General features: G+C 35.3%; 1 protein-coding gene across 1 annotated transcript in view; it reads right to left on the bottom strand.

Moving 5' to 3' along the window:
- LOC115626323 (zinc finger protein Elbow) overlaps positions 1–12,088 on the bottom strand; it is a 42,536-nt gene extending 30,448 nt beyond the window's left edge. Inside the window, exon 1 of the mRNA XM_030521664.1 lies at positions 10,731–12,088. Within this exon, the coding sequence (XP_030377524.1) occupies positions 10,731–10,796 (66 nt within the window). The 5' untranslated portion in view covers positions 10,797–12,088. The remainder of the gene's footprint in view (positions 1–10,730) is intronic.
- Between the last annotated feature and the right edge of the window lie 2,390 nt (positions 12,089–14,478).

Below are 14,478 nucleotides of genomic sequence, written 5' to 3'. Positions count from 1 at the left end.
GAGCGCGACAACAGAAATGGAACCAGTTTACAAAACGTGGCGCCAGTCGGCCATTGTTCTCTGACCATTTGGCTATGTGTCTGCCTGTCTGCTGTCTGGCTTATCAATATTACATTTCACAGTTGTTTTTTGTTGTTTGTTGTTGTATTTATCTATGATTATTTATTAAGTAGGCGCTCGGACAATGCCGCATAAGAGCTTTGCGGAGACATGCGTGGGATTTGTGGTCTACTTTTCGAAATGGCTTCAAAAGCAATTTGTGCATTTAGTGTCAAATGTTTTGTGTTAGGCGTTGGCATGACTTTTCGCCATGAGTAATTACGATATCAATTATTCGAGCGGCCCAAAATGCTATTTGGAAATCGTTTAAGCACGATGTAAGTACGGCCATTAAGAACTTTGAAATGGTCAGCAAAGACGGCTCAAATCCCAGCGGTTACTTAATTCGTAGGCAGCTTTAAAACCAATTTAGTGCTTTAGATATAAACACATAATTAAATGATATGCTTATCATGTGTCTCTCGGCGACTCACACAAATAATCAGAATTAACGACGTACAAAGTTTTGAAAAATGCAAATAATGAAGCTTATCTGAGAAATTAGCATTCCATTTATTTAAACAATAAATATTATTAGCTGCTAAAACCTTTGCTACATCGTCGGCGAACATGAAATGTCAAATAGAAACAGCTTATTCAAATTTTCATTTTGTTTTTTATTAGCAAAATATTTATTTCCAAGTCTGATGTCTCAAAATGCGTGCCAGACGAGTACACAAATACATAGGTAGGGCGAAAAAGAAAAAAAATCGATTTTTCATTATAATAAACATTTCTGGATCTTGAGTTCAAATGTACATTCGAAATAAAAATTGGGTAGCATTCCCATGTGGGGTTGTTGTACTATTTAAAGGTATGCCGATGTAGTAAGTGAAGCCGATTGACTTAGTTATTCATCATTGATAATATCAATACTTGTATTGATATAGTACTTAACTGCATTGTCAATTGTGAAAAAAAAACATTATTATTCATTAGATGCTCGTTAGCGATGTTAAATCAACATACGAACAAATATTTGAACAAAAATAAATACATATATTTAAATACTATGCAAATAGAAAGTCAATATAAACTCAGCAGCTAAGTACGTTCCACAAATATAGAAACAAAGGCGCAACTTTGGCGCTAATGGAACCATCACTGAATACGATATTCCGGAACAACAAATCGCACCTATTAAGTATTTGAATACTCAAACAAATATTATATTATATTAAATTATATTAAGTATTTTATACTTTTATTTTGCTTATTTCTAACCTAGCTATTTACACCGTTTATATTTGTTTTTATTTTCTGAGTGTATTTGATATTCGTGTATAGAAAAGTCGGCTGTCTATATCTATATTTTTCTTTATAAGTAGTCTATGTATAAACATGCATATACATGTATTTTTTTAATTTACTTCTCTTTATAAAACACTTTTCCTTCTTAAGGTTAATTTTTGTTTGAAGGTAATTTTCTGCTTGGCTTTTAAAAATATTAACAAATTATAAAGAAATCAGCTTAGTCTGGGAATCTATAGATTACGAGTATATGTATTTAAGATAGGCAGAGTAGCAGTGGAGGAATGCCAAAGCGAAAACAGGAAAAGGGCTGGTGGAGAAGCGGAAGATCAGCAGAACTCGTAGGTTAGGAGTCAGTCGTCAACGGCCGTTCTAAGCTTTGATTCTTCAACGGTTGTTCTGACTAGTGAGTTGTGGGAAGGCGTTCTAAGCAGACAGTTGTGAGAATTCATGATCAGCGGTCAGTAGTAAGCAGCCAATAAGAGTAGTCTTGAATTCAACGGTCGTTCTAAGCTTTGATTCTTCAACGGTTGTTCTGCGTAGTGAGTTGTGGGAAGTCATTCTAAGCAGACAGTTGTGAACATCCAACAAGAGGAGTAGTCTTGATTGCACCGGCCGTTCTAAGCTGTGAGTCATCAACGGTTGTTCTGAGTAGTGAGTAGTGAGCAGCCAGCCATGGATTAGTTTTAATTAGTCGTGTAAAGTAAATGTCGGGAAGAAATCCATGTCAATCCTTATCTGCCGCCGCTGATTCTTGCCCCTACTTGTTGCTCACATTTCTTCAGCTTTTATTTTATTCGTAATTAATAAACAATAAGTATTGCATTAAAGTATTGCATGCATACGAATACTCGTATATATTTCGATTACAGTGCACTTTCCAGTCGCTGACAGCTACCCAGCTCGTTAGCCCTGCCCACCACTTGTTGTTGTTAAAAGCTGTGCAAATTGTGTGCAGTTATCAACAGTCGCATTAATATGATTATTTCTATATTAATTTATTGGTTAATTTGTTGCCGCATTTTACGATTATTAGTTTGGCTGTTTTGTGCCCCATTCTCCGTCAATTATCGTTGGCCGTAATTTTGCAACGATTGACGTTGCCAGTCAGCCTAACATACACGTACACACGCATATATATATATGAATGCTATATGTATGCATATTCATATATACAAGTATATATCTATATATGGGTGTGTGTTTGTGCGTTAAAAACGGGTTATTATTTGGCGTTTAAGCAGCAGTTTCAATTCATTACCATAATTACTGCCTCGCGTGCATTTAAATGAATTCATTGAATTTCGCGCATTCAAATTGCATGCCGCACAGATATTGAATGACTTTTTGTTGTTGCTGTTGTTGTTGTTGTTCTGTGGATTGCTTATTTTTCTTTTGGCGTCAATGGCACATTTAATGCGAATATGTATATAATGCGGGCAATACATTCCGTTTGTATTTGCATTATGCTCTTTGAGAACATAATGAAAGGCGAATGAAAACAAAAAAACATACATAAGTACATATATTGTATGCTTTATTTATGTATGCTTGTTAAAGAAATTGATGCTTCAATTTGTGGATTTTGAGCTTAATAATGAAATATTTTATTCAATGGTGGTCGTTAAACTGCGCTGAATTGTCGCTATTTAAGCGAGATGGAGTCTTTCATAATATGAATTATTACAGAATTTTAAATGCTGAATATATGCGTTTTTTATGGGTTTTCAGATGATGTATCACGTGTATATCTTTCATGAAAAATTAATTAAAGGTTCAATTGTTTTTTGTAGAACAAAGCAACGTTTTCAATGGCTTCATTTTGTGAGCAGGAAGCAGAAGATATGAGCAACTATTTATCATAAATAATTGGTATTTCCTGCATACTATATAATCCTACAATCTAAGTAATAAACCAACCAAGCAAGTAATGGATGGAAAACCAACTTCAATTATATTTGCTCTGCACATTACCTTTAATTAATCAACGAAATTTTTTAAACAACTTCTTAGAGAGTTGGGGAAGTCGCTGAATAAACAAATCTGAAATCTTGCTCAAATAATTAATATTTGTTTATCGCATACCGTTCATCAATGTGGCAGAGTTCATTATGTATATATGTATGTATAAAATATTCCAAGAATTAATTAACACTTTAGGGAAAAACTATTATTGTGTGTGAGCAAAAAATTAACATGACAGCTCTAGACATGGCAATTTATCACTAACATATTGCGCTCATTGTTGCTGTTGTAGCCGTTGCTGTTGATGACACTTTAATTAGAGACACACGCAACACAAAGCTGTCAGAGCACAGCCGAGACCTACGGAAACAAACAGTTGTGTGCACGAAACATAAATGTGGGCATCTCTGTGTGTATGTGTGACTGTGTGTGTTTTTAAACTCAGCTGAGCGAACTTAAGAGCTGTTTACACTAAAAAACTGCATTACAAGAAACTTATGAACAACTCGTCACTGCATTACAAGAAACTTATGAACAACTCGTCACTGTTTTATTTTGATTTTAAAAATAATAGCAATGACAGCATCTATTTTTGAATTTCCTCAAACTTGTAACAACGATTTTAAATTCGAAAAGAATATGTTTATATAGATTCGAGACGAATATTTTCTTTACACAATTTGACTAAAATTCAACAAAAAAACAATTCAAGTTTTAGTAAACAATTAAACACGTTTTTATTGCCAATTTGAGGCAGAAAACCCAAATTTTAATAAGAATATTTGTGGTTAAAAATGTGCAACTTTTTTATTTGAATAGACAGTTGAACAAATTATTTTTAGCACAACAACCTGTATACAAATAAATATTCAGATGTTTGTTGAATTTATCATTATTGCACCAATTTTTGTGTTTTTGCAAAAGTGACAGTGAGATCAAAGTTTAATATTTAATTAAACAGTTAATCAGCCTTAAGTGGCCTTTCCAGCTGCCTTTCACGGCATACATTAAAATAATAAATAAATTGTTTGTGTCGAAAAAATATTGTAAAATGTGGTATACAGAAAAAAAAACAAATAGAACACAGCAATGGAACCCGATAAAAATGTCGCTGATTGCTGATTAATTTTAATTAATTCTTAGGCAATACAAATACAAATTTCACTGAATGTTGATTAATTTGAATTAATTCTTAGGCAATACAAATACAAATTTCACTGAATGTTGATTAATTTGAATTAATTCTTAGGCAATACCATTAATTTTGTATTTAATTGAATGATAAATTCAGATTTTTTTTGCTCCTTTTCTCCCTTCTTCGAAGTTCTCAAAAGTGTTGCTACAAACATTCAAAATTCATATCTAGATTTATAGTATTATTGGAGTAAAAGAAAAAACGACACTTGTAAACCAATGTTTGTGTGCCCGTTTTTTGCTTGCTGCTTGTTTGGTTTGGTTATTTATCGTATAATAGTTTGTTATGTTAGGTAAGGAGTTATATATTTATGAATAATTCGCAATATTTTAATTAGTCATCAGTGAGCCAACAAGTATCGTTTCTTCTTCTGTTTAAGAGCAGCCCGACTTTGGGAATTGGGAATACCCTTGTTTGGCAAATCTCTTTTAGGCATTTGGCAAAACGACGCCTTTCTTGAAATTCATTTGCTCGTCTGAACAGGGCTTAGGCCAGTCATTTGGTCGAGACTGTTGGCGTAAAATCCAAATGAATGTGGACGTGCAGCCGTAGCCGTTATGTCAAGCGCACACTTTAACTGCCAGTTGAACTGACTGCTCAAACAGTTGTAGCTGCTGGCTGGCCGGCTGGCTGGCAATGTGTGGTTAACTGAAATGGCTGTCTGACTGCTGCCTGACTGATGGACGGATGGACAGGTGGACGGACTGGCTGACTGCATAAATGGCTGCTTGACTGACACATTTAATTATATTAATGATGTTTGCGGTCAGCTGACATTTGCACTTTATTTACTTTACAGATGGCAAAGCAACAAACCGAGCGACTGCTCATCTGTCATTCATTTGAGCGTTTAAACCGACTGAACTGCCTGACTGCCTGACTGCCTAACTGACTGACTGGTCAGCACTAACTTTCACGCTCTTAGCTTTGAATTATTACCTAACAGCGCGTATTGGGTTTCATGTCTTGGGCGTTTCCTTGAAGTCTTATGTACACTTTTTCCCCAGCCAAGCCGCAAGCTAAGTAATCTCCAAATAGAAAATAATATTTCATGTGTGACAACAAATGAACAACAACAACCATTTACTATTTAAATAAATTAACTATAAAAAACAATAACTGATGCTTCGATTGTGTGGTGCTGGGGCGCCACAGAAAGAAATGATGACTCTGACAGCTGTCAAGCTTAGTTTATTCAATTTTATTATAATTAATTATGAGCAGATCCCATTAATCATTGAATAATTTATAGATTCGACGGGGTCGCATGCAAAAATAATGTAAATGAATAAAGGTTAATCAGTCAGTTGTGTGCTAACTAATTTATTTAAAATGACGCCAATATATTTTATACTTTACTATTTTTATACTCTGTACATGAAATGTACAAGAGTATATTAGGTTTGCGGGAGCTGAAAAATGTAACAGGCAGAAGGAGGCGTGGCAGACCCCACAAAGTATATATATTCTTGATCAGCATGACGAGACGAGTCGATCTAGCCCTGTCTGTCTGTCTGTCCGTCTGTCCGTCTGTCCGTCTGTCCGTCTGTCCGTCCGTATGAACACCTGGATCTCAGAGACTATAAGAGATAGAGACACCAAATTTTGCACGAAGATGCGTTATGTGTGTATTCTATACGAGTTTGTTTTATTTTTTTGATTTTCGCCCCCACTTCCCCCCTATGGGGGTTTTCCCGATTTTCCATTCGTATAATCGCCTATATCTCGGAGACTATAAGACCTAGGAACACCAAATTTTAGTCCCAGATGCCTTATGTGAATACGCAGAAAATGTATATTTTGGAATTCCCCTCCCTCCCCCCTCTACCCCGCAAATCGTAACTCCCGTAATTCTTGGAATTTCGAACTAAAATTTTGGAAATACCCCCAGTTAGTTATTATATGTCCGTATGCCAAATTTCATTATGATAGACCGATTTAACAAGAAGTTATAGCCATAAATATATTTGCTGATGCAGCGCTGCTGCAGCGCTGCTCAAGCGCTGCCCGCGGCTGTTGTTGATGTTGCTGTTTGGTTGACTGCGAAAATGCTTACACAGACACGAATTGATGCGCATAGGCATACATACACTCACACAGACGCAATTGCTATGTAAATGTGCAATTATACACCCTTTACGTGAGTTCGAATACCGAGAGAGGTAAAATCGATCAAATTTTTTTTTTTATTTTCTTAATTTTTTTTATTTTCTATAATTATTGTAAACATATGTACAGAGTATTTCAAAGTCGGGACACCCGACTTTAGCTTTTTTACTTGTTTTAAACAAATGCATTAGGGTGTGACCTTAAAATGATTAATTTGTGACTTATTTTGGCTTTAATTGTGAAATTGTTGCTTAGCTATTTTTATAGAATATGAGTTCATTGGGTAAATAACGACACCAAAGAATTGGCAAATAATTAAGTGAAAACATTAATAATGCTAATCATTAAGTGCAAACAAGACTTATCGTTGATTTGATTACAAATTACAAATTACATTACATTAACTCTTGAGTCTGGCTCCAAAAAATTAAACCTTGTGTGATGCAAAACAAACACTAATCCAGTGTTGAATAATCACAAATATAGTAAAAGGCTGTGTTTACCGAATTAAATTGACTTACAAATAGCTAAATAAATAGGCTTCTGCTATTTGTTCAACTTTACTGTAAAAATAGTAAAAGGGCGTTGTGTTGTATTTATTTATTGCTATATAAAAATAGTTAAGTAAACGTGAAGAGCAGAACGTATTTGTGTACATTGTGAAATTTACATAACAGAAATCTGTTTTTCACAATTTCTACAAATGTCGTTGTTTATTTTTCAATCTCTTTTTATGATTTGTAGATATATCGAGTTATAAAAGAGAAAGGTTGGCTCTTAGGATAACGTATTCTCCATCAAAATGTCTCCAAATTTCAATCGAAAACAATTACTATTTCCTAATATATATTATTCCTTTAGGGAAATTGCTTTATTCGCACGTTTAGAACCATAGATTTCAAATAGGGTTTTTTTTCCATAAATCTATATCGAAACATAAATAGACTTCAAACTAATGAAGAATTATAGTATAACAAATTGAAATTCGGCATGGTTAATTTCTATAAATATATCTGACAAATAGTCGTATAAAGACAGCAAATAAGCAGGCGCTTGTTCTTGACACCCTGTATGTTCATATAGCACGTAAGACGGATGATTCTATGCTAATTTCGCAGTGTCAGCTGTCTGTTTTTAATGCAATCATAAAATATTTGCATACTTAATATGTAGACGCTAAGTATGATATTCAATTATATGAGCTATCAAGTCTTTCAAATGCCACAATACCGTGAAATCGTAATCAATTAATTTCGTTGAAGTGCACGAGAGGCGGCAGGCATTGAATCACATTTAAATGGGCATATCCATCTATAATACTATATGTATATACAATTTATTGTATACCTTGGCTATCTATTCATCCATTATTTATGGCTCAGGCTGCAAACGAGGCCAACAAATTAAAATTGCAATTTATGGCAGACAAACTTTTGTGGCACACGCAGTCCCAGTCGCAGTCGCAATCTGCCTGCAAATGTCGCACTAACCGCTTTGATTAACTGCCGTTAGTGGCAAGAGTGTAGCTACATTTCTATATACAGTGCTCGTCATTAGAATAGGAACATGATGGAGTTCCTATCATTTAACTTAATTAGCATTTGGGCCGACAAAGTGCTATGACGGCTGAAGAGAAGGCAAAAAAAGCTTTGGTATGGGAATACATGGACCTGACTTATAGAAAAATCTGAAAAACTAATTGAAAGCAGTCTTTCATTCAGAGCATGGAAAGGAAATGATGCTCTCACCTGTCAGCAGCAAATATTAGATCTGATTTAGATATAAAATCAGGTGTTTTGATTGTAATCTGAATTATTTGTAATGCAGAAGATCTGAAGAGAATGCTTCGAAGTGGAATCGCACGATAATATGAAACCTTTTTCATTATTTTTTCAATTTCTCAACCAAGAAAATAATGCCGTGCCTTACCATAAAGTCGTGGAAAAGGTATTCCCTGAAATGGATAATCTATCTCTGAAGTGGAGCATAGAGTTAAGGAACTTGTAAGCCTCAGTTTCTAGCATCGAAAATAAATGTTGTACTCTGGAGTGGACCATAGAAAATAAGATATAGAGTGTGCGTATTTTGAGAAACTTTAAAGCCCTGACATCGGAAAGAAATGCCATGGAAAAGGCACGCCCTGAATAGGATAATCTACAATAATTGGTACTTACTCTGAAGTGGAGCATAGAAAAGAAGATATATAGGGTGTCAGTAAGCCCCATTTTCTAGCATTGAAAATAAAAAAGGCATATCCTGAATTAGATAACCTATTTGGTACCATGGAGTGGCGCTTGGAAAATAATATATATAGGGTGTTTGTATTTTTAGGAATGATTGGAATTGGATCATTTATTTAGCATTCTAAAGTCGAGCATAGAAATAAAGATGTAGCACGTTCCTATTTTATGGAACAGCTAAAAAGTTAAGTGCATATAGGTTGTTCTTATTCAAGTGACGAGCAGTGTCTGCATGTTATGTGCGTTTGTTGTCCCATTTAGTCCATCACATTTCTTCGTTTTGTGCTGTTTACCGAATTGCATTTGTTCTCTGTCATTATAAATTCAAATTTAGCGCACTACGAGTATAAATCTGAGTGCAGGTTCCAGAGGTGTGCTGCAGACAACGGTTTAACGACGTCGACGTCTCATACTTATGTACACGAACTAGTAAGTGTAATATGCACAAACATAAATAAGTTTTATGTGCAGATATTAAGTAATTTATGGTGCTGAACTGCGATTTTGTTATTTCACCACCGTTTGCCATTTTGCTCGCAACAATAATGCCGTGCACTCAGGGAGCTGGTAAACAGCTGCCGAAAAGTTGGCCAGATACTCATACCACATGGCTGGCTGACTGCCTCATTCGGAAGCTTTGTTCCACTACTCGTATTATTGTGGGGGCGTCTGTAATTCTTAGATAGGTGTGTCAGTGTGTGTGTGTGTGTGTGTGGAATCATTCGACTGTGGCAGAGCACTGTAATTCCTTTGGTGTCGACACTTTTATTATTTATGTATAACATATATATTGAGGCAAATGTTAATGGATTCTGCTGAAAATCTATATAAGACTAAGAAGCTGTGGTTCAGATGGCAAGTGTCGAGTTGAAAGAAAAGCTGATTTAGTTTTCAATGAGGGATCTAAGAAACATCACATAATGTATTAGTTATACTATATATTGTTTAAAATATGTATCAATAGCCCTCATTTAATAAAAAACAAGTAAACTAAACACGATGGATAGATGTTGCCCGAACATCAAACATTTTTCATAAATCGTTAGACGGTTAGATTTCTGTATGTTTTCTACCAGTATAGACGATTTTGTTTTTAAAACTTGTTCATGTTTTTATTAAATTGTTTATCATATTGCTAAGCATTTAATATCCATTTGGATTTGTGTATTATTCAAAAGTATATTTCTTTGCTTAAATATATTTACTTACATACTCGTATGCATATATGTAAGTCAGACAGATTTAGTTAGAGTAATTTGGGAATATATCGCGGGCCCTTTTTTGGGGTAAAGGGTGCTTTAATGTAACGTTCTACCTAATTTACCGCCATTCTAACAGAAGCCTTATTCAAAATTGTTGAGCTCTACAAACAACTTTGCTTTCTGATTATTCTTTTCTTACTCGAATTCATAGTTTTAGTTCCATATATCTATCAAGTTCTACTCAGGTACATAATACAGGAGCTTGTTTGTTTTTTATTTCCATAGTTCTATCAAGACTAACAGTGTCGAAGTATATTTTATAATATAGAAGACAGGAAATTTACGTTATTTGTTAACCCATTCAGCCATTCCACATGTAACGCTGAATTAGTATTATTACAGCACTATCTTAAACACGAACTAACTGCCGTAACTGGAAATTATAATGACATTAATATGATACACCTAATGACGTTCTAGTTGCAAGGGATCCCCAACTTGATTCAAGAATGAAGCCTCCCACAGCTGATATTCAATATATAGCTTTGAAAGTGTATGCTTACGTATCATAACGACATAAGTGAGCTAAGCGCTTAATCAATTTTACTTTAGCCATGACGGCAAAGTATTTGGACAATCCCATATAATAAGTTTTAGGAAGCAACTTACCGCAGTTGGCGCGGCGGCTGCCATATAATCCGGCCTCAAGTAATGATGATTGCTGGATTGCAGCATTTTATTATAATTTGTTAAATCCACTTTGACGGCTTCGCTTTGGTAGAAGTGTTGATAAGGACAAAAAAATGCGGCTTGGATGACCGATAGAGGTGGGAGTGCTGCCAACTTGTTTGCGGAGCAGCGCTTGCGCGTGCGCTTTTATGGTTTCGTTTGGGGGGAGGGGGTAGGCGCTTCACTCACAGATGTTTTTTTTTTTTTAACCGATTACTGATTAAAACGTTGCGGCTGTTGATTTTAAAACTTCAGCAGCTTAACAACTGCATTTGTGATTTATTTCACGTTAATAATATAATTTTGTTGCATGCGTGTTTTTATTGCCGATTGTGCATTTTGTTTTTGTTGTTGTTGCTGTTGTTGCCTCTACTTTCACGGCATCAGCATTTTTGTATTTCAATTTTGATTTTTTTTTTTTTTTTTACAACTTTTGTCGTGGTGCTGGCTTCGCTTTAATTGAGTAATAAATTCATGAATATGTATAATGTGTATTATAATTCACTATATTTACTATACGGCTTTATATAAGTATATTGTGAGCTGGCTTCCGACAAATGCCACATAAATATATACTATACGTGTATGTATTATATATGTACATATATTGGCGCGTTATAATTATTTACGGCTTTGCATTGCATGGCATTCGGAATCGTTTCGCTTAACGCATCGCTGCAGGTCTCTGCAGTTTTTGCCTTTTGTTCAAATATTGCGAATATAATAAATATATATGATGCGTTAATAAGAATATGTGCACAATATGTGTTTTATATTTGATGTTGTTGTTGTTTGTTGCTGTTTGTTGTTGTTGTTGTTGCTGTTTGTTGCGCTTTGCTATTGAATTACTTTCTTTGGCTGTGCCATTTGGTTTTGTGGTTTGGTTTTTGGTTGAATGCCTCGTTTAGGGCGCGTTTATGACGAGGCACGTACGCGTTTTATATGACAGGCGGGCCGACTGGCTTGCTGGCTGTCAGTGAGGGTGTGTTGACTGCTGCTATAGCTATTGTTGTTGCTGTTATTGTTATTGCGCTGAACTTTGCTTTCCTTTGTTTATTTTCGTCGTAGACGTGTGAGCGTGACGCGTAGAAATTTACGATTTGATGTCGCACTGCGTTGACGGGTCTTGTTGATTTTCTTTTTCCCCACTGTTTTTTTTTTTTAGCACTTACTTACTTTTTTATGCGCGAATTATGATTGTTGCATGTGTTATCGAGTGAAATATTTGCGAAATGTACACGCTGTAGAATTTTATTTTATGATATGCAACAGAAAATAAGCATCATTGGATTTGTGAATTGGATTTGATATTTAAGTGTTTAGTTTTATGTAGTTTTCACTTTTTAATTTAGTATTTCATTCAAGATATATTTGTTATTTTTATTCACAAATGAATTGCCTTTTAAAATGTATTCAATTCTTAATCATTCACATTGTTGAATTTTGATAAATTTAGATTTTTATCACCAAACCAGCTGCTCAGTCTCTTCTGTAAAGCACCATTTGAATCACTCGAATTTCTATATATATTATGATATCATTTCTTTGACTGCATCATCAGTACAATGAATGCCACACTGCACAATTACTCGTATTTGCATTTGCATTTGCAGCTCCAGAAACACGCGAATTTTCACACGCTCGAGACGGAGAATCGAGCACACAGTCCGTTCGTTGCGCACGGTACGTACTTTTACGTGAAATAACAAAATTCGACTAAAAACCTATAAACAACACTCATGTGTTCGACACACACTCACACACTTGCAATAGTTGCTGTGAGTAGTTCGTTCGCTCGTTCGTTCGTTTGTTTGTTCTCCCGCAAGCTCCAACAATTTGAATGAGTGAGTGCGTGTTGTTGAGAAGCGCTCGCGTGAGTGCACGTGAGCTCTGTTAAATGATTGCGGCAACACTAAAAAAATAATGCTAGCCGTGTTCAGTTCAGTATTCAGTTCAAGGCATTCTGTGCTCTCTCATTGTTGTGGCCGTTTTCATTTTCAACAAGTGTGCTTTTTGTTGTTGTATTCTCGAGTAGAGTGCCAAGCAGCGCGCTCCAAAAACAGCATTTGAGCAAAGTGGCAGAGAGAGAGAGAATGAGAGCACAGCAATAAGTTCGCTCTTACATGAGCGCGCATGCTTGTTACTGAGAACTGCAGAGCGAGAGAGTGAGAGTGAGAAGGAGAGGTGATAAAGCTTGCTCCACTTTTGCACAATAAGTGAAGCGTAGTAGATTTCATTTTAGTAGTATGCTGGGTTGGAGGCGGCAAGGTTGGGGAGCCTCGTCGACTTTTCGAGAAAACTTCTATGAAATTTTACAGAAATACTAAATTAGCTTATTTTGGATTTTAAAACTATTTTAAACAAAACATAATAATGACAGAAAAACGAATAATAATTAAAACTAAAAGTTTGTTTAATTTCTGTTCTATAATAATATAAATATTTATTCATATTATTATTATTATTTTTGATACCATTTTAATATTATTATTAAACACTTGTGAATAATTTAAGTTAATTTGCGACTTCAAAGACATTTGCCGCAACGCCCTGAAAAAAAGAAAACTATCAATTTGATGGAATTATTCACAACGCCTCCGAGAGCATGTCATGATAATTACGTACATCAACAACAACAACAACAACAACAGCAACACTTCTTCATGCCTATGCTTCCATCTAAATACGTGCATACATATGTAGATGTATGTATGTATGCTTGTAAGTGCCTGTAGCTCATTGGATGATCGAGGCTTGTGTGTAGCCATTTTGGGTAATTTGTGTTGCTGTTGCTTTTGCTGTTGTTGTTGCGGTTGTGTGGGATATCGTGAGCGAGCGTCAGCCATAATTGTTTACAAATGTTTCTGTGTGAGTGAACATCTGCATGTGCCTAGGTGTGCGTTTGTGTGTGTGTGTGTTCGAGTGTGAATATATATGTATGTATGTATAAGAATGCATTGGTCTGAGCAGGTGGGCGGGCGGTGGCAAATGAATGCGTTGGAGAAAATGTTTTCAGAAAGAATTACATATGGGCTTGAGCATAAATTGTGGAAAAGAGAACTCAAGAAGGCGCTTACACAACACAGCAACAAAGTTGAGAGGAGTGGGAGTGAGAGCAGAGAGCGACGTTGTTGTTGCGTTTGTTTGCAGCATTTGTCCCGAGCTGTAAACAGAAAACAGCTGGTACCGACAAACCAATAAGTTGCTGAGTGAGTGGGCTGAAGACCTACTCGTGGCTGAGCAGCATTCTCCGCCAAATGCAATAGATTTTCATAAACCACAATTTATTACTATCCGGTTGCTACGTACATGTAAAGTAATGAACCAATTGAGATACATGTTCGTAAATGATAGATAATAGATGATAGTAGATAATAACTATTTTATATTGTATTGTGTTGTATTGAGGTTTAAGTATTGGAGTGGATTTGAAAAACGATTGTTTTACACAAGGGCGTACGCAGCTTTATCCAAAGAAGGGGACCAATAATTAAAACTTTGATTAAATAATGAACCATGTGTTCAAATAATAATTTGTGCATACGATCAACAGAAAAACTTTAACAAATCCAACACAGTTTCATTTTAGAGCGAACCCAGCTTTTACCAAAGAAGGGGGACAAAATTTTGATTAAATAATGCACGATGCGTTAAAATTATAGCTTATGCCTGCGGTCAAAAGAAAAAC

This window comes from Scaptodrosophila lebanonensis, unplaced genomic scaffold, assembly GCF_003285725.1.
Source record: "Scaptodrosophila lebanonensis strain 11010-0011.00,11010-0021.00 unplaced genomic scaffold, SlebRS2 tig00000085-arrow-pilon, whole genome shotgun sequence".
Lineage (NCBI taxonomy): Eukaryota > Metazoa > Arthropoda > Insecta > Diptera > Drosophilidae > Scaptodrosophila > Scaptodrosophila lebanonensis.
The sequence above is the reverse complement of the archived record's forward strand: the minus strand, read 5'-3'. Positions and strand labels throughout refer to the sequence as shown.